This window comes from Anomaloglossus baeobatrachus, chromosome 5 (genome assembly GCF_048569485.1).
Source record: "Anomaloglossus baeobatrachus isolate aAnoBae1 chromosome 5, aAnoBae1.hap1, whole genome shotgun sequence".
NCBI lineage: Eukaryota > Metazoa > Chordata > Amphibia > Anura > Aromobatidae > Anomaloglossus > Anomaloglossus baeobatrachus.
The window spans coordinates 307,388,809-307,414,123 of NC_134357.1; the positions used below are offsets into that span (position 1 = coordinate 307,388,809).

At 47.4% G+C, this 25,315-nt stretch overlaps 1 protein-coding gene across 2 annotated transcripts in view; it reads left to right on the forward strand.

The window, feature by feature from the left end:
• USP36 (ubiquitin specific peptidase 36) overlaps nucleotides 1-25,315 on the forward strand; it is a 164,509-nt gene that overhangs the window by 76,951 nt on the left and 62,243 nt on the right. For both annotated transcript variants that reach the window (XM_075349682.1, XM_075349683.1), the window contains exon 11: nucleotides 1,117-1,217. In XM_075349682.1, coding sequence (XP_075205797.1) covers nucleotides 1,117-1,217 — 101 coding nt within the window. The remainder of the gene's footprint in view (nucleotides 1-1,116; nucleotides 1,218-25,315) is intronic.

The following is a 25,315-nucleotide window of genomic DNA, read 5'->3' on the forward strand; positions in this document are numbered from 1 at the left end:
CAATATCTAGTAGGTATACCGTAATAATTATAGCAAATACCTCTAATTAGAAATATAGTATAGTTCTTCTTCTGATTCACTTTATCACTTATCTCATGTTCAAGGCATTGCAAGACCTTGGGTACCCATGATTATGGCCACAAAAAACTGACTATATGCGTGGTTGTAACCATGGATAACTAAGGTCCTGCAATGCCCTGAACATGAGGTAAGTGACATAGTGAATGAGAAGAACTATACCACATTTCTAATTAGAGGTATTTCCTAAAATTATTATTACACCTACTACATATTGGGATAGAATCTTGGAGATGGGAATACCCCTTTCTGGAGCCTATTGGCTGATTATTGAGGTACCTATCTTTAAAGGGGCTGTCTTCATTGATATTTTTATATAGTCTAAATGGGTCCCAAATTTTATTCATTTTAATAAAATATTTTTTAAAACCTAAAATTACTGCTGCTGGCCAGCCTGGTCTTAAATGTCACCTCTATAGTAGTCAAAACTACTGTGCCCTCCCCAGAAGCCACAACTCGGCCTCACTGATCCAGAAGTCACTGTACATCTACTCTTTCTCCTTCGCACCCAAACCAATCCCCTCTTCGTACTCCTAGTTGGCGTTCTGCCAGCTGAGCTGATTGTGTGTCCGGACCGGAGCTGTCTGACTGCTTCTTCTACGAGAGATGGAACTTGATGCTTCCAGTAAACGCCTGTAGCTGTATTCGCCCATTTGCTGAATGCACAGATACAAGAAGCATGAGGAGAGATTTTCTATTTCTCATTATGCTTTGTGTCCAGCAAAAACATATGGAAGCAGGGATTGAATGATAAAACAGAACAAAATCAATTTCCTGAAAATGTAAAAAGAGCTGTTCTAGCGTCCAGCAAGACTACATCAGAACACATGACAATACTAAAATGACATTTGTTCAAAAATATATTCATGCCGTACAGAGTTGCATGAAGTCTTCCAATGAATAAGGTGTGTTGCTGAGAAATCGGCTACCACAATAGATTTCTCAGTATTTTATACACATCACCTTTTGAGTGTTTTGTTTGTTTTTTTTGTTCTTTTTTTTTTTTTATTTTAATATTTGTGACTATTTCTTTTTCAGGCGAGTAACGGACAGTGGTATCAAATGAATGATTCACTTGTTCATGCTAGTAACATCAAGGTTGTGCTAAATCAGCAGGCTTATGTTCTCTTCTACTTAAGGTTTGTATGTCAGTTTGCTTTTTTTTCTTTTTTTTTTTGACATCTTTAAAATATTGAGGAATACATCTTCACAGATGAGACTGCATGTACAGTATAACAAAACTGCAGAGAAATATATGATAAATTAAAAAAACAGATATTGTCCTCTGCACTTTCTAACTTGTACTTTTCTTACTTTCACTTTTGTTTTTAATATAGACATGTATGTATATCTATGTGTGTGTATCTGTGTGTGTGTGTGTGTGTATATGTATATATATATGTATATATGTATATATATGTATATATATGTATATATATGTATATATATATATATATATATATATATATATATATATATATATATATATATATATATATATATATATATATATATATATATATATATATATAATATTTTATTTTTTTTTTACATTTTTGGCAATATATTTCAGAATTGTTTTGACTCAATAAGCATATTTTGAGTATGCCAATCAGTATTCATTCACCTCTTAACTGTTAATTGACTGTTATTGAGGGGGGAGTTTTGGCAGCCTTTTATTTCCCTTACTGTGTCCTCTGTAACGGTGCTCAGCACTGTGTGCCAACTGTTAAAGACAGGATTGGCATTAACTCCTCCAGTCTCGGCTGTTTACCCTCTCAAGATAGATTTTTTTTGTTAGTATGAACCTGTTTGATTTAAAAAGAGTTGGACGATTGTCTTCTGGGTTGTCATCCATGTGCAATCCGTGGGTTTTTTTTTTGTTTTTTTTAGCAGCAGCTATTAATAATTTAAAGGACCCCTTAGTTTAGAAATGCAATATACCAGTAAAAGTCAGATGCAATACTGTGGCATCCAATTCTTGTTGACAGACCATAACGGTGTAATACTGAAATGCGTAGTAGTGTCCATTTTTTATTTTTTTTTTCTACATGTAAACGCTGGTTTCCGATCTAATGATTTTACGAAAGAAATAAAGGTGAAGTTTTATATTAACCTGGGAGCCCTTTTGGGGCTGGAGTTTTTTCTCTTTTTCTCTAATAGTAATGTCAGGTTCAATACACTGCAGTATAATATCGCTGTGAATGGATTACATAGTCAGGTACCATAGTGGGACCAAATTGAAAGTAGTAAACCTTTAGGCTATGTTCACATACAGCTAAATTCTGCTCCTATAGCCGTAAAAATGCTGCAGTCATAACTCGCGTTTTTGCCTCGTTTCACTTGCCGCGTTTTTTGAATGCATATTACATCCTGTGCTTTTGCCACCTGTTTAATCAAGTTAGTTTTATTCAGCTTTCCCATTTTCTCAATGGTTTTGATGGGGGGAAAAAATGGTGCAAAAATGCTGGCAGAATTGACATGCTGCAGTTATCAAAAATGCTACATGTCTCAAATTTAGTCTGGAAAAATAAAAGCGAAATCTCATAGCTTTTGTTTGTAATGTAAAAGCTGCTTTTAATTTGCATAAGAAAATGCTACATATGAACATAGAAGAATAGTTGTTTTACATTGTACCTGAAATGACTTTGAGAATATTATTTCTCTGACGCCTCATTGGGGGACACAGGACCATGGGTGTTATGCTGCTTATCCATAGGAGGACACTAAGTAGATGCAAAGATGTTAGCTCCTCCCCTGCAGTATAAACCCTCTGGCCCAGCCAGGCTACTTCAGTTTTAGCTTAGTGTCTATAGGAGGCACATCTCTGCAGACTACTGCAGCAAGAATTTTTTGTTTCTTTTTCGCTCCTAATTGGGAGACCCAGACAGTGGGTGTATAGCTACTGCCTCTGGAGGCCGCACAAAGAACTACACTCAAAAGTGTAAGGCCCCTCCCCTTCTGGCTATACACCCTCCCGTAGGAGTACGGATTCCTCAGTTTTAGCTTTGTGCGCAGGAGGTCAGACACGCACGCATAGCTCCATTGTTTTTAGTCAGCAGCAGCTGCTGACTATGTCGGATGGAAGAAAAGAGGGCCCATACAGGGCTCCCAGCATGCTCCCTTCTCACCCCACTGTATGTCGGAGGTGTTTGTAAGGTTGAGGTACCCATTGCGGGTACGGCGGCAGGAGCCCACATGCTGATTCCTTCCCCATCCCTTTTTACAGGGCTCTGGGTGAAGTGGGATTTACTGGTCTCCAGGCACTGAGACCGTGCTCCATCTACAGCCCCTGGAGAAGATGCTGGATGGAGCGGAGTACATCAGGGACATGGCCCTGCTTCCTCAAGGTACTCTGTGTCCCCGTGCATTTGGCGCTCACACCGCAGCATGCTGGGTGTTGTAGTGCGCCGGGGGACATCAGCGCTACGGCGCTTGTGCCATGGCCTCATTCAGCTTCGCTGAAGCAGGCACACTTCTGGGAATCGGTCGCGCCGGCCGCTGGGACTGCGGCGCGGCTGGCACTTGTGGTGCGCCGGGGACTTCAGCGCGGCCCGCGCTTTTACGGCGGCCGCGCTGATAACTCGAGTCCCCGGCTTTTGCGGCCTGCTTCCGTTCGTTCCCGCCCCCAGACCTGCCAGTCAGGAGAGGGGCGGGACGCTGGCCAGTGCATCAGCGCCGAGGGCTGGAGTCGTTTTTACATACTCCAGCCCTCACAATCGGCACAGAGGGGACACTGTTTCCCGCACTTTTGTTTGGCAACTCCCACGGACCGCCCCTCTCCACAGACGCCGGCAGCCATTCCTGCTGACACGCTGAGCTGCAGAGGGGAGCCGGGGAGACCCAGACAAGGAATTCTGCGCCTCTTACCCGCTATTCAGCGGGCGGTAAGCAGCCCTCAGGGCTCACCCCCTCTTGTGCCAGTAGTATTCTTAGTATTTTGTTTCTACAAATACTTGGTATTACATAGCGCTGGTCGCCCTTTGGCTATAGACTCTCTCACATTGCAGAGAGCCAGCAGCATGTCGTCCGTAAAACGCAAGGGTGCCAAGGCACAGACATTATATGCTTCCTGCACCGCATGTGGGACTTTTCTACCGGCAGGCTCCACGGACCCCCATTGTGTGCAGTGCTCGGCCCCTGCGGCGCTTGCACAGTCGGGACCTCTGCTGGACGTGACCCAGGGTGTACCACCTGTGAATGCTGTCCAAGTGACAGGAACTGAGTTTGCAGCTTTTGCTGACAGAATGTCTCTCACTATGTCACAAATTCTTGACACATTGCGAGCTAGGCCTGTACTTCAGGCCACGGACACTGTGCAATCATTGCCCCCTGGTCCCCCTCAGCTGAATTACCTCCAAGCTCCGGGACGGGCATATACACCTCAGGGTGAAGACTCTGACTCGGACGATGGCCCCGGGCAGCCTAAGCGGGCTCGCTATGACGGGCCTTCACATTCATCTCAATGGTCAGGATCCCAGCGAGATGAATCTATGGGTGATGAGGCGGACGTAACTGATCAGGATTCTGATCCTGGGACCGCTCTCAATCTAGATACACCAGATGGTGACGCCATAGTTAATGATCTTATATTTATCATCAATAAGATGTTAAATATTTCCCCACCAGCTCCTCTTGTAGAGGAGTCAGCTTCGCAGCACGAGAGAATCCATTTCAGATACCCTAAGCGTACATTAAGCACTTTTCTGGACCACGCTGACTTTAGAGACGCAATCCAGAAACCCCACGCTTATCCTGAAAGGCGTTTTCCTAAACGGCTTAAAGATACACGCTATCCTTTTCCCCCTGAGGTGGTCAAGGGTTGGACCCAGTGTCCAAAAGTGGATCCTCCAATTTCCAGGCTTGCAGCTAGATCCTTGGTTGCAGTTGAAGATGGAGCGGCACTTAAAGATGCCACTGACAGGCAGATGGAGCTCTGGCTGAAATCCATCTATGAAGCGATTGGAGCGTCATTAGTGCCTTCTTTTGCGGCCGTATGGGCACTCCAAGCTATCTCAGCCGGGCTTGCGCGAGTCGACTCAGTCACACGTGCATTTGCCCCGCAGGTAGCACCATTGACCTCGCAAATGGCGGCATTCGCGTCGTACGCGATTAATGCTGTTCTTGACGCTACAAGCCGCACGGCAGTGGCGTCAGCCAACTCCGTTGTTTTGCGTAGGGCCCTGTGGTTGAGACATTGGAAAGCAGATTCTCATTCCAAGAAGTGCTTAACCAATTTGCCTTTTTCTCGTGACCGATTGTTTGGAGAGCGTTTGGATGAAATCATCAAACACTCCAAGGGTAAGGACTCATCCTTACCGCAACACAGACAAAACAAACCCCAACAGAGGAAGGGTCAGTCTGGTTATCGGTCCTTTCGAGGACCGGGCAGGTCCCAATTCGCCTCGTCAAAAAAGACTCAAAAAGACCAGAGACGCTCAGATTCTTGGAGGTCTCAGTCACGCCCAAAAAGGACAGCCGGAGGAACCGTTGCCAAGACGGCGTCCTCCTGACTTGCGGTCTCCGATTCCCACACCCGCGGTCGGTGGGAGGCTTTCCCACTTTGGCGACATTTGGCTGTCACGCGTCAAAGACCGTTGGGTGAGGGATATTCTGTCTCACGGGTACAGGATAGAGTTCAGTTCTCGTCCGCCAACTCGTTTCTTCAGAACTTCTCCACCACCAGACCGAGCCGATGCTCTGTTGCAGGCGGTGGCCGCTCTAAAGGCGGAAGGAGTGGTGACCTCCGTCCCTCTTCAGGAACAAGGTCACGGTTTTTACTCCAATCTGTTTGTGGTCCCAAAAAAGGACGGATCGTATCGACCCGTCCTGGATCTAAAGTTGCTCAACAGACACGTAAAAGTCAGGAGGTTCCGGATGGAATCCCTACGCTCCGTCATAGCCTCAATGTCTCAAGGAGATTTTCTAGCATCAATAGATATCAAAGATGCGTATCTCCACGTGCCGATTGCACCAGAGCATCAGCGTTTCCTACGCTTCGTCATACACGACGAACACCTGCAGTTCGTAGCGTTACCTTTCGGTCTGGCAACAGCCCCCCGGGTCTTCACCAAAGTCATGGCAGCAGTAGTAGCTGTTCTGCACTCGCAGGGTCACTCGGTCATCCCGTATCTAGACGACCTGCTTATAAAGGCACCCTCTCAAGAGGCATGCCAACACAGTCTGAAGGTGGCACTAGACACTCTCCAGAGTTTCGGGTGGATTATCAACTTTCCAAAGTCTCATCTAACCCCGACCCAATCTCTGACTTATCTTGGCATGGAGTTTCATACTCTCTCAGCGATAGTGAGGCTTCCACTGGACAAGCAGTGCTCGCTACGGACTGGAGTGCAATCTCTCCTTCAGAGCCAGTCGCACTCACTGAGGCGCCTCATGCATTTCCTAGGAAAGATGGTAGCAGCAATGGAGGCAGTCCCGTTCGCGCAGTTTCATCTGCGCCCTCTACAATGGGACATTCTACGCCAATGGGATGGGAAATCGACGTCCCTCGACAGGACTGTCTCCCTCTCTCAGACTGCCAAGGACTCTCTGCGTTGGTGGCTTCTCCCCACCTCATTGTCACAGGGAAAGTCGTTCCTTCCCCCGTCCTGGGCAGTGGTCACGACGGATGCGAGCCTATCAGGGTGGGGAGCGGTGTTTCTCCACCACAGGGCTCAGGGGACGTGGACTCAGGAAGAGTCCACCCTGCAGATCAATGTTCTGGAAATCAGAGCAATCTATCTTGCCCTGCGAGCCTTCCAACAATGGCTGGAAGGAAAGCAGATTCGGATTCAGTCGGACAATTCCACGGCGGTGGCGTACATCAACCACCAAGGGGGAACACGCAGTCGCCAAGCTTTTCAAGAAGTCCAGCGGATTTTGACGTGGGTGGAAAGCAGAGCGTCCACCATATCCGCAGTTCACATCCCAGGCGTGGAAAACTGGGAAGCAGACTTTCTCAGTCGCCAGGGCATGGACGCAGGAGAATGGTCCCTTCACCCGGACGTGTTTCAGCAGATCTGTTGCCGCTGGGGGACGCCGGACGTCGATCTGATGGCGTCACGGCACAACAACAAGGTCCCAGTTTTCATGGCACGGTCTCACGATCACCGAGCGCTGGCGGCAGACGCCTTGGTTCAGGATTGGTCGCAATTCCGACTCCCCTATGTGTTCCCACCTCTAGCATTGTTACCCAGAGTTCTCCGGAAAATCAAGTCCGACTGCCATCGAGCCATACTCGTCGCTCCAGATTGGCTAAGAAGGTCGTGGTACCCGGATCTGTGGCATCTCACGGTAGGCCAACCGTGGACACTACCAAACCGTCCAGATTTGCTGTCTCAAGGGCCGTTTTTCCATCTGAATTCTGCGGCCCTGAACCTGACTGTGTGGCCATTGAGTCCTGGATCCTAGCGGCCTCAGGTTTATCTCATGAAGTTGTTGCCACAATGAGACAGGCTAGAAAACCATCCTCAGCTAAGATCTATCACAGGACGTGGAAGATATTCTTAGCGTGGTGCTTGGCTCAAGGGTTTTCTCCCTGGCCATTTGCATTGCCAATTTTTCTTTCCTTCCTGCAGTCTGGGTTGGAAAAAGGTTTGTCGCTTAGCTCGCTTAAGGGTCAAGTCTCCGCGCTATCCGTATTCTTTCAGAAGCGCTTGGCACGGCTTTCTAAAGTACGCACGTTTCTCCAAGGAGTTTGTCATATCGTTCCTCCTTACAGACGGCCATTGGAACCCTGGGATCTGAACAAGGTTCTCATTGCTCTCCAGAAGCCGCCTTTCGAGCCTTTGAAAGAGGTTCCCCTTTCTCGGCTTTCACAAAAGGTAGTTTTTCTTGTGGCGGTCACGTCTCTTCGAAGAGTGTCCGAGCTAGCGGCGTTATCTTGCAAATCTCCCTTCCTGGTGTTTCACCAAGACAAGGTAGTACTGCGTCCAATTCCAGAGTTTTCTCCCAAGGTGGTTTCTTCCTTTCATCTCAATCAGGATATCACTTTGCCATCTTTGTGTCCGCATCCAGTTCACCAATTTGAAAAGGGTTTACATCTGTTGGACCTGGTGAGAGCACTCAGGATTTACATTTCTCGCACGGCGTCTCTACGCCGTTCTGATGCGCTCTTTGTCCTAGTCGCTGGTCAGCATAAGGGATCGCAAGCTTCCAAATCCACCCTGGCGCGGTGGATCAAGGAACCAATTCTTCACACATACCGTTCTGCTGGGCTTCCGATTCCATCTGGACTGAAGGCCCATTCTACCAGAGCCGTGGGTGCGTCCTGGGCATTGCGGCATCAGGCTACGGCTCAGCAAGTGTGCCAGGCGGCTACCTGGTCGAGTCTGCACACGTTTACCAAACACTATCAAGTGCATACCTACGCTTCGGCAGATGCCAGCCTAGGTAGACAGGTCCTTCAGGCGGCGGTGGCCCACCTGTAGGAAGAGGCTGTCTGACAGCCCGTTCATGTGGTATCTTTTTACCCACCCAGGGACTGCTTTTGGACGTCCCACTGTCTGGGTCTCCCAATTAGGAGCGAAAAAGAAGAAGGGAATTTTGTTTACTTACCGTAAATTCCTTTTCTTCTAGCTCCAATTGGGAGACCCAGCACCCGCCCTATTTGTTCTTAGGGTTTCGTTTTTCGGGTGCACATGTTGTTCATGTTGTTTCTTAAGTTCTCCGATCTTGTTATCGGATTGAATTTGTTTTTGAAACTGTTATTGGCTTTCCTCCTTCTTGCTTTGGTACTAAAACTGAGGAATCCGTACTCCTACGGGAGGGTGTATAGCCAGAAGGGGAGGGGCCTTACACTTTTAAGTGTAGTTCTTTGTGCGGCCTCCAGAGGCAGTAGCTATACACCCACTGTCTGGGTCTCCCAATTGGAGCTAGAAGAAAAGGAATTTACGGTAAGTAAACAAAATTCCCTTCTTTTAGAGGGCGATGGTTTCCTTCGGGGACCGATTTCCCAAAACCATAAACAGGCGGGAACGCAGAGTGTCGCCTCCCCGTACCCCTCCTGCGATGCTGGTTCCTGGGCTGTTACTCACTGGACGACAGGTCTCATGGCACTGATTTTCCAGAGCCCAGAGCAGATGAAAACTTCCTCAGCCCCTCTTGCAGGCTCTGAGTTGATACATGTTCTGCACCAAGTGTGACCAGGCAGCAGACTGCCATCTCCACAGGAGTTGAGGTGAGATCCTTCCGATTTTTCCCAGAGCAGATGAAAACTTCCTCAGTCCCTCTAGCAGGATCTGAGTTGATACCAGCAGGCGTCAGACTCTCCACACTGAATTGGAGCAAAGGTCACACTGACTGGATGCACATGAGCTGTGATTGCAGACTCCTGCAAAGCATTCCACCCGTGGCGGGGGGAGGGGAGAGCCCCCAGGACTCAGTGCACCCGCAGCTGCGGTACACTTATAGAGTTTTTTCTGTTCACCATTGTTGTGCAGGGCTGGAGAGGGGAAGGGGAGTCCCTTTCCACCATTTTTTTGTTTATTATATTTTCTCATGCCTTCTTGTCAGAGCTAAGCCCCGTCCCCTCCGACACTCGATAAGAAAGCGCGCGTAACCCTCCTCACACAGGATCTGCAGAGCATTGCTCCCTCTTGTTGTGATGAGAGCCTGTGGGCGTCTCTCAGAGCTGGCTTCCTCCTTCCCAGAACTGGGACACAGGAGGAGGGGTCATCAGGGTTCTGGGTGAGTTATAGCCTCACTTGCATATTAGCTCTGCAGAGCATTGCTCCCTCATTACAATCAGAGTTTGTGGCTCATCAGCCAGGGGCTGCAGTCACATGTTTTATGCCCTGCACAACTACAGCAACAACTATAAGACGCTGAGCTACTAGGGGATGATAGCACCTCTTCCTTCTGTGAGTCCGGTGCCCCTCTAGCTTGGCTGTCTCTAAGGGCTGGGCTGATCCGGCCTCGGTGGACCCTCACCCGGCTTCCGCCTGCCTGAAGGACCACTCCTGTCTTTTACTTGATGGATCCTCCTTCAAGGACCCGACAGACAGACAAGTGGAGCAGCTCGGTCGCTCTGCCTCGAGGCCGCGGGTCCCTCTCCCCTTCCGTGTGGGTCGCACAGGCACCAGGACTACCAGTTTCCCTCAGGTCCCTCAGACCCTCACAGATGTAACAGTTCACATTGCTGCGGCGGCAGAGTACCTCATGCAGGCCTCCCTCGGCGCAGTTATTGCCGCCTCAAATACCATAGCCATCCTAAGGCCCTCTGGTTCCGATAATGGAGAGCGGACTCTCTCTAAGAAGCCTCTCACAGTACTCCTTTTTTTTTTTTTCCCAGACCGATGGTTTGCCGAACGTCCGGACAGGCTTTTTTTTTTTTGTCTGACGCCACGGGAGGAAAAGAGTACCTCCCTCCCCCAACTCTAGCCCAGGATGTTTTTTACTAGACACGCAGGGCCCGACCCTCTCAGCCCTCCCCGAGTCCACCTCGTCCTGGCAGTCTAGACAAAGACCGAGGGGTCTCGTCGTCCTCCATCTGGGCCGCCGCCTCAGACCACAAATGGGTGTGATACCTTGTGTCTTCCGGTTACAACATTGAATTATGGACCCGATCCCCTGGTCAGTCTTTTCTCTCAAACCCCCCCCCCCAAAGGCTCCAAGACACCACGAGGCCTTCACCTCAGCGATCCACTCCCGCCAAACAGCGGGGGTGATGGTACCTGTTCCGGACGGCGAGAGGTTCAAGGCCTTCTATTCTAACCTCTCGTGGTCCCCAAAAAAGGACGGGTCAGTTCGTCCCATCCTGGACCTCGAATACCTGAGCAAACATGTGCACATAAGGAGATTCAGAATGGACTTCGAAGGAGAATTCCTTGCCTCCCTAGCTATCAGGGACACGTACCTGCACATACCCATCGCTCCAGCTCACCAAAAGTTCCTCCGCTTCGCGGTTCAGGACTTCTTCTTTTTTTTTTTTTTTCATTTGTGGCCCTACCCTCTGCTCTGCCACAGCACCAAGGGTCTTAACTAAGGTCATGGCAGCCGCCATGAGTGCCCTTCATGCCAGGAGAGTGGCTGTTCTCCCTTGCTTGGATGACCTCCTCATCAAGGGCTCAACCAGCGTGCAGATCTCTGTGGGCACCCTATCCCGCTTAGGGCGGCTTCTGACTCCAGTCAAATCATCCCCGATCCCGTCAAAATCAGTCACCTCACTGGGCATGTCCCTGGACACTCTTCGGGGCTTGATATTTTCCCCTCCAGACAAGGCGACCACTTTACAACAAGCGGTACACTGCCCTCTACGTACTCCTCTCTCTCCATATGATACAATATGAGAGTGCTAGGTAGGATAGTGGCGGCTATAGAGGCAGTGCTGCTCGCTTAGCCACACTTCCGCCCACTGCAGCTTGCGCTTCTAGCTGCCTGGGACAAGAGCCCCTTTTCCTTGGACGAACTTTTCACCTGACACCTTCAGTCAGGTATGCGCTTTGCTGGTGGCTTTAGTCCTCTTCCATATCGAGAAGGAGTTTTTCTCCCCCAAGTGGACTGGCTGCTCCTGACCACGGACGCCAGCCTCTTAGTCTGGGGAGCAGCGTACTGGCTCCACACTGCTTCGGGACGTTGGACACCCCAGGAGTCTTCCCTTCCCAGAAATCATCCTGAAAATCAGCGCGATCTTCTCGCGCTCAGGTCATTCCCCCTTCTGCTAGCAGGTCGTTTGATTCGGGTCCAATTGGACAATGCAACAGATGTGGCCTTTGTCAATCGGCAGGGAGGTACCAGCAGCAAGACAGCTTATCTCGAGGTCCTCAGGATCCTCACCTGGGCCTAATCGACGGGGGTCTGTGTTTTCAGCGTTACACATACTGAGAGTAGGGAACTGGGCAGCGGACCTTCTAAGTCGCCAAGGCCTGGCCGCCGGAGACTGGTTTCTCCACCCAGAAGTGTTCCCACACATCTGCACTCACTGGAGTACACCAGACGTGGATCTAATTGCCTCAAGGTTGAACACAAAGGTAACCGCGTTCTTAGCCAGGTCACGTGATCCACAGTCCATTGGCACGGATGCTCTAGTCTCCTGAAGTAGTTTCCGTCTGCCTTACATGTTTTTCGCCTCTGCCCCTGCTGCCGCGAGAAATCGGGAAGATCAAGGCAGAAAGAGTCCCGGTGATACTAATAGCACCGGACTAGCCCAGGTGCGCCTGGTATGCTGAATTAGTACAATTGCTCGTGGCGCCTCGTAAGCATCCCAGACCTGCTGACCTAAGTACCCATTTCCCATCAGAACTCCAGAGCCCTGAAGCTGACGGCCTGGCCATTGAGACCTGGACTTTAACAAGAGCGAGATTCTCTCCTGCGGTCATCTCCACCATGTACAGTGCCCGAAAGCCGGCCTTCATCCCGTATTTACCACCGTACGTGGAAAACTTTCCTTTCCCATTGCAGGGAATCTTATGTCCAACCTATGCCTCTGGCGATCCCCAGAATTCTTGATTTTATTTATTTTTTTTTTTTTTTGCAGTCAGCTCCCTTAAGGGGCATGTTTCATCTCTCTCAATATTCTATCAATACCGCCTAGCTTGCAATCCGCAAGTCAAGACTTTCCTCAAGGGTGTTTCCCATCTTGTTTCCCTGTATAAACGGTCGCTGGACCCATGGGACCTCAATCTCGTTTTGGACAGTATCCAGAGGTCCCCTTTTGAACCTCTTAAGGAATCTTCTCTTGCTCTTCTCTCCTGGAAGGTAACATTCTTAGTGGCGATTACGTCAATCAGACAAGTTTCGGAACTGGCAGCACTCTCTCTTGCTGCAAACCCTTTCTGATCTTTTATCAGGACAAGGTGGTTCTACGCCCCCTTCCGGATTTTCTTCTCAAGGTTACTTCCCCGTTTCATATGAACGAGGACATTGTTCTGTCTTCCTTTTGTCCACACCCAGTCCATAGGGTGGAAAGGGTTCTATATTCGCTAGACCTTGTGAGGGCTCTCAGATATTACGTATCCAGGACCGCCCCTTTAGGAACATGGACTCCTTGTTCGTCATTCTTGAAAGGCCTAAGAAAGGAGAGGCAGCTTCATAGGCAACACTGGCTCGCTGGATTCGCTCTGCGATCCAGGAGGACTACCGCTTGCAACTCAAGCCCATTCCTAGTGGGCTTCGGACTCATTCCACGCGAGCAGTTGGCGCCTCTTGGGCCATTAGGCATCAGGCTTCAGTCGAACAGAGGTGTAAGGCTGCGACCTGGTCTTGCCTACGTACTGTTTCAAAGCATTACTGAGTCCATACCCAGGCTTCGGCTGAGGCGAACCTAGGTAGGAAAATTCTGAAAACGATAGTGGAGTACCTATCTCAGTAGGCGCTCCTGGCTATCTGGGACTGGTTCCTAGTCCTTGGGTTGCTTTGTTTATTGTTTACCCACCCATGGACTGCTTTAGGACGTCCCATGGTCCTGTGTCCCCCAATGAGGCTTCAGAGAAAACGGATTTTTGTGTACTCACCGTAAAATCGTTTTCTCTTAGCCATCATTGGGGGACACAGCACCCTCCCTTTTGCCCTGTTGGGCCTTAGCTTTTTTTCTGTCTCAGTACTTTTTTTGTTATGAGTATTCACTCACATTTTTTGGTTACTTGTTCTCCTACTGCTTGTGTGTATACTGCAGAGGAGGAGCTAACATCTTTGCATCTACTTAGTGTTGTCCTATGGATAAGCAGCATAACACCCATGGTCCTGTGTCCCCCAATGATGGCTAAGAGAAAACGATTTTACGGTGAGTACACAAAAATCCGTTTATTGCCACACAAAGAACACAAAAAAAACCCCCTAAAAATGTAAATTGCTCTTATTTTCCATTACGTGGCATAAAAATGTAGAAAGTAAATAATTTCATTATAAACTGCTCACAAAACGTTAGGGCTTTCTGATGAACTTTCAGGATGATTGTAGAATGCACCCTAACCTTTTCAGGTGAACTTAATATGACCTGCTCTAAACTTTTGATTACAACTGTTTAATGTCTTTGAACTACAAATAACCCGATACATTTCTGGGTTCAATTAGGATTGGTATTTAAATAGTCCTCCTCTTCATGCTGTTCACATTTTGACATCATGAGACTAAGGCTATGTGCGCACGTTGCGTAAATACATGCAGTTATGCTGCGCTTTGTAGCGCAGCGTAACTTCATGCGTCCTGCGTCCCCTGCACAGTCTATGGAGATTGTGCAGGGGCCGTGCGCACGTGGCGTCTTAGAGCGCAGCGCTTCGGCTGCTGCCCGAAGCGCTGCGTTCAAGAAGAGACATGTCACTTCTTCCGTGCGCTTTGCCGGCAGCTCCTGCTCTGTCTATGGCAGGAGCTGCAGGCAGAGCGCATGGAATCGGCTTTTTTTTTTTTTTTCTACGGACATTTTCTGCAGCGATTTGAAGCGCACGTGTGCTCTTCAGATCGCTGCAGAAATTTCTGCAGGGCTAGTACGCAACGTGCGCACATAGCCTAAGATGACACGTAACAGTTGTTCAGGAGCGTCTCACCATTGTCACAGAAGTGACCACTGAGCTTAGAGTATCACAGAGTGTCATCAGCAGGTTGTAACAGAGAGACTAAGGGGTACTTTACACGCTGCGACATCGCTAACGATTGCTAGCCATGTTGAGCGCCCCCCGTCGTTGGTGCAATATTTGGTGCTCGCTGCTGTAGCGAATATTATCGCTACGGCAGCGTCACATGCACATACCTGGTCAGCGACATCGCTGTGACCGCCGAACAATTCCTCCATCAAGGGGGACGTGCGTTCGGCGTCATAACAACATCACTTCGGCGTCACTAAGCGGCCGCCCAATAGAAGCAGAGGGGCGGAGATGAGTGGGACGTAACATCCCGCCCACCACCTTCCTTCCGCATTGCCGGTGGACGCAGGTAAGGAGATGTTCGTCGCTCCCGCCGTGTCACACATAGCGATGTGTGCTGCCGCAGGAACGAGGAGCAACATCGTACCGGTGGCAGCAGCGATATTAAGGGAATGAACGTGTCAACGCTCACCGTTTTGGAACGATTTTGTGATCGTTGATCGTCGCTCATTAGTGTTACACCCTGCGATGTCGCTACCGACGCCGGATGTGCGTCACTAACGATGTGACCCCAACGATATATCGGTAGCGATGTCGCAGAGTGTAAAGTACCCTTAAGAGTCACAGAAAGGCACCCAATTGTAACATCAGACCATTTGAAACCATTTACATCAGTATAATCTGCATGCAAGACAACCTGCAAGGGTACCTGACCACACCACAAGGCACAGTTGTCATCGTCTTATTGGACAAGGTACCAGTGGGCCTCAGTGCTGTTCACTCATGAAAGTCAATTCATGCTGAGCAGAAATGATGGACACCAACAATGTTTTTGACATCAAGGAGAGTGTTATGCATCAGCTACTGTTGTCGCCAGATGAGCCTTTGGTGGTGTTAGTGTGGGCAAGTGTGTAGTCCATTCAGAACTGCCCTTCACTTTGTGAATGATACAGTAATAAGCCCCTACTACTGGAATAACATTACTAATCCAGTCATTGTTCCTCTACATAAACAATGCAGGCCTAATTTCATCTTCAAGTATGACAATGCAAGGTCTCATCATTAGGGAACAGCTGCTGGAGACTGAGCTAACTCAGATTGAGTGGCATGCACTTTCTACAGACCTGAATCTTGTAGAAAATCTATGGGAGCAGCTGAGTCGCTGTATAGAGGCTCGTAATTCTGTACCCCAGAATCTCAATTACCTGAGGGCTGCCCTTCAAGAAGAGTGGGATGCCACGCCTCAGCAGACAATAACTCCACTTGTGAACAGCATGAGACGTCATTGCCAAGCTGTAATTGATGTTCAAGGCCACTTGACAAGTTATTGAGACCTTTCACATTTCTTTATCGTTCCTTTGGGAGACCCAGACCATTGGTGTTTAGCTTCTGCCTCCGGAGGACACACAAAGTACTACACTAAAAAGTGTAGCTCCTCCCTCTGAGCTTATACACCCTCTGGTAGCCAGTCCTAGCCAGTTTATTGCTTTGTGTCAGGAGGCATACATCCACACATGCATTCTCATCTGATTTGTTTGACTTTTGGAAAGAGTTTGAAGAAAAGCGGGTCCATGTCTGGACTCCCGGCATGTCCCTTCTCACCCCACTGTGTCGGCGGTGTTGTTAAGGTTGATTTACAAGGCTGCAGCCTTACATGCCGCGCTCCTTCACCATCCCTTCTGGGCTCTGGCTTGAAGTGGGAGCCAGCACGGTCTCCATGCCTGACAGGAGTCCGGTCTCCATCCACAGCCCCTTGAGGATTCTGTTGGACCGGAGAACTCATCCCCAGGGACATGGCCCTGCGTCTCAGCAGCTAAGTACCTGAGACGTTTATGTTGGGGGTCCCGGTTCTTTATTGTAAGGGGAGAGTATGCTGTATGATATTGTTTTAACTTTTCCGGCGGGTTCTCTAGCTTTTGCCTGAGAACCGCGCCGATGGTGCCTGGTTGTCGGCCTCGCCGCTTAAATTTAGGCCCCGGCTTCGCCGGAGGCCTAGTTTCATTTTCCTGCCCTCGCATGTCACTCATGCAGAGGGACAGGTTCGGCTCCTCCCGGCGGCTGTTCTACACAGGGGAGGGACACTCCCCACTGCTGGGGCATCCCTCCTTCCCTGCAGGTCTCTATAGCCCTCCAGTTCCCGCTCTTTTATAGGAACGCCTTTCTCAGGCAGAGTTCACTCTGCTCTGGGACATCCTGCATTCTGCATCTCTGCTGCGGTGCTGCGACTGGGGGACCGGGCTTCGGGATCTGGAGGGCACACAACACCGTGCTCAGCGGTCTGGTAAGCCACAGCCTGTCTCCGGTTGTGGACCTCTGTATACCAGCAGCATGTCTCACACAAGGAGCAAGGCTCCAAAGCTTTATTCTGCATGCACTGCATGTAAGCTCCTGCTGCCTGAGCCGAGCATTTATCCACACTGTGATGGTTGCTCTAACTTGGCGGTGCCACAGCCTGGAGTCTCACCCCCAGTGGTCTCTCAGGCTGCTGCTGCACCTGTGATTGAACCCCCGGCCTGGGTAGAGTCCTTTTCTAGGTCCATATCCCAGTCATTTACTGAGTCCATGGGACTTTTGTCCAGGACTTTGAATATGCATCAGCCCCCCTCACAGGGTGCCTCTAATACTCTTGACAGAGGACTCCTATCCTCTGACCTCCGTCCATCAGAGCTCACGGAGGATTCATCATCTGATCCCAGACCCCGTCCTTCTAAGAGAAGGCGCAGGGTTTCCTCCCCATCCCACGGCTCTGTCTCAAGAGCTGACTCTCAAGATGAGGAGGATGCCCTCACTGGGGGCTCGGAGGCTATGTATCCCATCGATTTCTCTGAGGGTGACTCAGATCTTAGTGATTTGATTGCTTCTATTAATTCTGTGCTGGATCTCAATCCGCCAGTGTCAGAGGAGCAACTCTCTTTGGCAGAAAAACATCAGTTTACCTCGCCTAAGAGAGCAAAGAGTGTGTTCTTTAACCACTCCAGTTTTCAGACCGCTGTGACCAAACCCAGGGCCTACCCTGACAAACGCTTTCCAAAGCGTGGTTCTGATGACCGTTTTCCCTTTACACCTGAGGTGGTCAAGGAGTGGTCTCACTCCCCAAAGGTAGACCCTCCGGTGTCTAGGCTCTCAGCCCGGACCGTTGTGTCGGTGGCTGACGGCACCTCACTTAAGGATTCCACTGACTGTCAGATTGACCTTCTGGCCAAATCTGTGTATGAAGCTGCGGGGGCCGCGTTTTCCCCGTCTTTTGCAGCAGTGTGGGCTCTCAAAGCCATCTCTGCTTCTCTAGAGGAGATGCATTCCCTCACCAAGGAATCTATGCCTGAGATGGTTACCTTAACTGCTGAGGCTTCAGCCTTTTCATCTTATGCCATGTCTGCCATGCTAGAGGCTGCTCACCGCACTGCGGTGGCTTCAGCTAATTCTCTTGTTATCCGCAGGATTTTGTGGCTTCGAGAGTGGAAGGCAGATGCTTCTTCCAAGAAGTTTCTTGCTGGGCTCCCTTTTGCTGGTTCACGGCTGTTTGGTGAACAGCTGGACGAAATCATTAAAGAACCTACTGGCGGGAAGAGTACTTCCATGCCACAAACCAAGACAGGAAACCCGCCCAGGGTAGGAATCAATCGAGGTTTCGTTCCTTTCGTTCCTCCAACTGGTCATCCTCTGTCTTGCTAAATTCTACTAAAAAGGGGGCTGAAAGCCCGTACTTACGAAGCGCTCACTGATATCCTAATCAGGCACGAATACTAATATTCTTTATAGCAAGATACTATTTATTTTAATAGCACATGAATATAATCAATGGTACATAGGCATTTAGAATCTTATAGTCATAGAAACGTATACAATAACAGAAATATGCATCAACATTACCGTTATGTTGTAGCAATCCTTTCACATCGGAGGGAACTCGAGTTAAGATAAGGAATCAAAATGGCATGGCATCACAGGAACAGTGCGTACGTACACTTCAATGTCCTGGAAGGTATTTCCCTACCTTAAGCGAGTTCGGTGTATATTTTATAGGAAAATATTGTAGGTTGTGTCTAAATGGTCACCAGCATATGACAGCTGAGTCATGTTCATGTAACTTGACCACAAAATGTTGTAGGTAACGGCAGCTTCCTGCACATTTCCAGCACATCCTGTCAGTTGACAACTGGCTGACCACAGTTTGACCAGTATTAGTGAAATATTGCAATGAGCCGTAAATTTCATCCTTAAAACTGTCTTTAAGCTAACCACAAGTTTCCTGTAAGTGGAACTGTAAATGTTACTTCCTTATTATCTAAAACTGCTTCAAGACATGTATTCCTTGGCATTAGTGAAATATTATCCAAAGGACATCTTCTTTGATACTGAATTATTGATGGATCAAATAATATCTGGGATCACTCCTATCTTATGATTATGATCCCTATCTAATAGTCATTCAAACTTCAGTCATATCACATTGGTATCACAATCGGTCCTTGATCCCAGGGATTATTTTCCATCATCAGTATTCCACTAGAAGAAGATCACTCGGAATATACCATACCATGACCAAGAAATATTGTTTGCCACAAATTTTGTCTTTGTTTAGATAAACGTTGAATCACAAATATAATCAGTTTCACTACTTTTGTACAGTATATTAAAACTAAAAGCAATATTATCTGAAAAGCTCCCTTGAACATCATATGTTTTGGCATTTGCTCGATATTCAAAGGAATCATTACACATTACATTTCCCGATATGTTGCTACAAGTTTCACTAGACCCATTTATGAACATATTGGCATAAGGCCATAACATATCATGAATTGTCCTTTCCACTAAGCTGGGTTTAAAAGCATCTACAGTATTTATAGCTGTCCCAAAACTTATTTTTATATTCCCCATAGGGATGAATCCCAGGTTAGTCAGTCCAGTCTTATTTGTTGGTACCCAAATTCCTCCCTTAAAAGCCAGATATTGCAAATTGGTGACTGTTGCATTCAAATTGCCTTGCCACCATGGAAGATTGATCCATCCCACTATGGAAATGGGTACTGTAGTATTCTATAGACGAACACTTTGAGTGTCTTTATCAGCAAGATGATCAGAACAACTTTTCTACTTTAAGATTTCCTCCATCGATACCGGGACATCCAGATAAGGGATACTGGTGGCTGTAACCGGAGAATGTGTACAGATCCAGCAATCTGTGTGTTGAAAATGTGATGGTGCATCAGAAATTCATTCGCCACAGGTTCCTCCTGATGTAGACTTGTCCATCCAACGACCAAAGAGGCAAACATCGAACACAGGAATTTCTCCATCTCATCACTATCGAGCTCTTCCCAGTAACCGATACCATGGATTCCGCTTATTTACAACACCATCTGCAAATAAAGATACACTATTATTCTCGTAAATAACATTTTTCTTGTGGGACATATTCCCACTTCTCCACTCCTGGTCTCATTATCAGGAGAGTACGATCTTTTCCGACCGCTATTACCTCTGTCTCTGAGGGCGGTCCTTGGAGGTTTTGAATCCATATTTTTGCTCCTACATTTTTAATATTAGAGGATCCAAATCCTTTAGTACCCCGTATTGTTAATTCTGCTGGGGCAGTTCCTTCTCTTATTTCAGACAAGTTTATTGGGATTATCAACATCTGAGCAACCTTCTGGTGTTTCATCAATATCAAAGGTTCATTTCCCAAATTTAGCATCAGTACCTTGATTTCTCCCTGATAATCTGCCTCTATTACCCCTCCCACCACTATGGCTCCTTTTAACGCTAAGCTAGAACGAGTGGCTATTTGACCATAATGATCCTTTGGTGTATGGCAACCCAATCCTGTTGAAATTGGTTTTACCTTACCTGGGGGTACCACGACAGTTTCCAATGTACTGAGGTCTAAACCTGCTGAATAAGGCGTCGCTCTTTCTGGTGTGCCCAAACAGCTGTACCTTGCCTTGTCAACTGTTGGACTGACTTGTCTGATGGCTGCTGCTTTATCTGCTTCTGAATTAAACAAACGTTCAAGTGAGTTAGTAGGGACATGAGCATCGACATGAAATACAGTGGTCTTGGTAGATTGAATAATTCCTTCAATGTATTGCCACACTTCCCTGACCATTTCAAACACATTTTGCTGTTCCTCTCCCCATTGGAACTCATGTTTTTTCCTCGTTACGTTGTACAAATGAGCCAACATTTGTCCCAAATGAGGGATATGTTGTCTCCAAAAATCAAACAATCCAATATAAGACTGAGTCTCCTGTTTGGATTTAGGGACCAGAAAATTAATAATTTTCTGTCTGGCATTGGGCAAGATCTCTCTGTGCCCCTTGTTCCACTGAATCCCTAGACATGTTACCACCTGAGACGGTCCTTGAACCTTGGCATCATTGATTTCCCATCCTTTACTCCTCATATGAGCAACCAGTTTTGTCAATTGATCTTTCACACTTTGCTCATCTTGTCCTTGTATCATTATATCATTGATATAATGTGAGATCTGCATTTCCTTATGACAAGACATAACCCCAAAGGAGAATTTTCCTTCGGTTAGATTAAGAGTCATCCATTTTAGGATATCAATTCCCAAAATATATTCTGGTATAGGTACTACCAGTACCGTATACTCCTTGATAGGTAAATTACCTATCTTCAAAGCTACCTGTGTCTGAACCCCAGTGATCACTTGACCACCTAGTCCAGCAATTTTTACTCTAGGTCCTTTTATTTTTTCTGGGTTTCCATGAATTAAAGTAGCCTCCGCCCCCGTGTCAATCAAAGCTGGGACTCTTTGAACATGTATGCTAAGATTGACGTAGGGACGTTCGTCCCTTTTTATCAATAGGGGGGCTTGGCTGGCTACCTATGGTAAATCACTTCCTTCTGAACTTTCATTTACACAGACTTCAGTCTGTGCATTAGCCCTTCCTTCCGTGACCTTTGTGGCCACGGCTGCAGCCAGTTCTTCCCATGGATAAACTGACTGAAAATCTTCCCAAGACACATTCTTTGGGGTTTTTTCCCCTTTTCCCTCTGATTTCTTTACCTTGGGGGTTTTTGAACCCCCTTCCACATTTGTAGTGGTCACTTTCTTTGCAGATAGAACTTTCTGTTTGTACAACTTCCATAATTCTCCTGTCTCCTTTCCATCAATCGTTTCCTTATTGATCCCGGCTTTAAGCAAAGCCTGGAACATGTCTTTGCGAGACACTCGTGGGGCCTTCCCTACTGATTTCTCTTTACAATCAGGATTGTTTGGCTTACTGTTACCAAGATGGCCTCCAGGGGACGATTTATCCCACTGTCCCATATCCTGTAACTCCCTCATCCTCCCTAGAACTACACCGATTGATTCTCCAGTCAGCGCTACAGTTAAGGTTAAAATAACTGAGTTGTATGCTGGAGGAGCATGTTTAACCAGCCTATTTCTTATGCTGGCTGTCAATGGGTACTGGAGATAATCATCATCCATTCCCAAAAGAGGAAGAGCATTCCTCATTGCTTCTTCCTTCAGCCTTTCCATACCATCTTTTAAGGTATACCAAGGTTTATCATTGATAGGAAAGTCTGCTTCTGATGGGTATTTGTCCAGAAAAGCATGGGCTAAGATCATGATTAAGTTTTGAGTACCATGCTCATTATGATCAACAAAATAATTTTTTATTGATCTCTGAATTACTGGGTCACGAGACATGGTGACAAATTTTGCCACGTCTCCAGCGTCAAAGTGCACTCCACCTCCTCCGAGATCGTGCACCCTGACCAACCAGGGAATTTCTCCTTCTCCTGGTTTTTGTCTAAACTGTGTTAAAATGCTATCAACTTCTCCCTGAGAGTAATCTTCAATGGTTACTCGATTTTTTACATGAGGAATCGTTCTCGCATTTGTGATGGCATTACCATCTTCGTCATATTGCAGATTCCCCTGACCATCCCGGACATGTTCCCGGATGATCTCATTTTCTGTCCTCTCTAGGCGCCTCCGTACGGGATTAGCCTGAATCTTCCCTTTATGGTAATCCTCCTCATCAGATGATGAAGATGAATCCCACACATCCCCATCCCAAGTATCGGGATCCCAGTTTATAGAAGCTGAGACAATACTTTTATGTACTTTGGTTTTATTTACCTTTCCTCTTTTCTTGTACTTATTTTGAGCAATTTTTATGGCAGCTTTTTCTGCCACATTCTGATAATGTTCCAATTTATCCTTCAACAGTCTGGTATTACTTTCCAGAACTGTTTTCAGGCCTCCTAATTCTATCATCTTTTGTTCCATCTGGGAACTTTTCTTCTGCATCTTTAGAATACGCTCATGCATTACACTATATGCACTTGCCAAAATCCAGATGTGCCGTGCTAAAGACACTACATCACCTGCTTTCACAGGGATACTACCGAATACATTCACAACATCAGTAGCTTCACTACCCTTAAGCTTATCCTGCCATTGTTTGCGCCGTGCTAAAGACACTACATCACCTGTTTTCACAGGGACACTACCGAATACATTCACAACATCAGTAGCTTCACTACCCTTAAGCTTATCCTGCCATTGTTTGTGCCGTGCTAAAGACACTACATCACCTGTTTTCACAGGGGCACTACCGAATACATTCACAACATCAGTAGCTTCACTACCCATAAGCTTGTCCCGCCATTGTTCTGCCAATCCACAATTGACCAATTCATGTGCTATAAGATTGTATGGAGCCTCAGTCCAGGTGGGGATCTCCACAACAACCTCCTTAACATTATCCTTACGTTGTCTGAACATTTTGACACTATGCAAAAAGATTGAAAAATATCTGGAAATTTGCCAAATATATGTTTTTAATTTCCAAATTACAAAAATTTGTTAAATTACTTCTAATAGAAGTAATCCTGCCGACTACGCCAATTTATGTCTTGCTAAATTCTACTAAAAAGGGGGCTGAAAGCCCGTACTTACGAAGCGCTCACTGATATCCTAATCAGGCACGAATACTAATATTCTTTATAGCAAGATACTATTTATTTTAATAGCACATGAATATAATCAATGGTACATAGGCATTTAGAATCTTATAGTCATAGAAACGTATACAATAACAGAAATATGCATCAACATTACCGTTATGTTGTAGCAATCCTTTCACATCGGAGGGAACTCGAGTTAAGATAAGGAATCAAAATGGCATGGCATCACAGGAACAGTGCGTACGTACACTTCAATGTCCTGGAAGGTATTTCCCTACCTTAAGCGAGTTCGGTGTATATTTTATAGGAAAATATTGTAGGTTGTGTCTAAATGGTCACCAGCATATGACAGCTGAGTCATGTTCATGTAACTTGACCACAAAATGTTGTAGGTAACGGCAGCTTCCTGCACATTTCCAGCACATCCTGTCAGTTGACAACTGGCTGACCACAGTTTGACCAGTATTAGTGAAATATTGCAATGAGCCGTAAATTTCATCCTTAAAACTGTCTTTAAGCTAACCACAAGTTTCCTGTAAGTGGAACTGTAAATGTTACTTCCTTATTATCTAAAACTGCTTCAAGACATGTATTCCTTGGCATTAGTGAAATATTATCCAAAGGACATCTTCTTTGATACTGAATTATTGATGGATCAAATAATATCTGGGATCACTCCTATCTTATGATTATGATCCCTATCTAATAGTCATTCAAACTTCAGTCATATCACATTGGTATCACATCCTCTAAGCCTTCCGCCTCGTCCGCTAACTCAGCCAAGGATCAGAAATCCATCTGGCGCCCAAAAGCGCGTCCGCAGAAGACCGCAGGAGGTTCTGCCACTAAGGCAGCTTCCTCATGACTCTCGGCCCGCTCCAGCCACGTCCTTAGTCGGTGGCAGGCTCTCCCACTTTGGCGACGCTTGGTTAAAGCAAGTCTCCGATCAGTGGGTGAGAGACATCATATCTCACGGCTACAGGATAGAATTCTCTTCCAGCCCTCCAAACAGATTTTTTCTCTCAACTCCCCCCTGCTCCAAGGCCGCCGCCTTCTCGCAGGCCGTGGTGTCCTTGCAGGCAAACGGAGTGATTGTCCCAGTTCCCGCTCAGGAACGGTTCAGAGGTTTTTACTCAAATCTCTTCCTAGTTCCAAAAAAGGACGGTACCTTCCGGCCCATCCTGGATCTCAAGCTTCTCAACAAGCATGTCCGGGTGCGGCATTTTCGCATGGAGTCTCTGCGATCAGTCATTGCCTCTATAACCCAAGGGGAGTTCCTGGCGTCCATCGACATCAGAGATGCCTATCTACATGTGCCAATCGCAGTGTCACATCAGCGTTGGTTACGTTTTGCGATATGAGAGGATCATTTTCAATTTGTGGCTCTCCCCTTCGGGTTAGCCACGGCCCCTCGGGTATTCACCAAGGTCATGGTGGCAGTGATTGCGGTCCTGCACCTCCAGGGGTTAGCAGTGCTTCCTTATCTGGACGACCTTCTGGTCAAGGGTACATCCAGCGCAGACTGTCAGCGGAGTGTTTCGCTCACTCTCGCCGCCCTAGGCCAATTCGGGTGGATTGTCAATCTTCCCAAATCCCATCTGACTCCGACCCAGAGTCTCACGTACCTAGGGATCCAGTTCGAGACTTTGCCGGCACTTGTGAAGTTGCCCTTAATCAAACAGCAGTCTCTCCGGCTAGCGGTGCGCTCTCTCCTGAAGCCCCGCCGTTATTCCCTCAGGCGCCTGATGCAGGTGCTGGGTCAAATGGTGGCC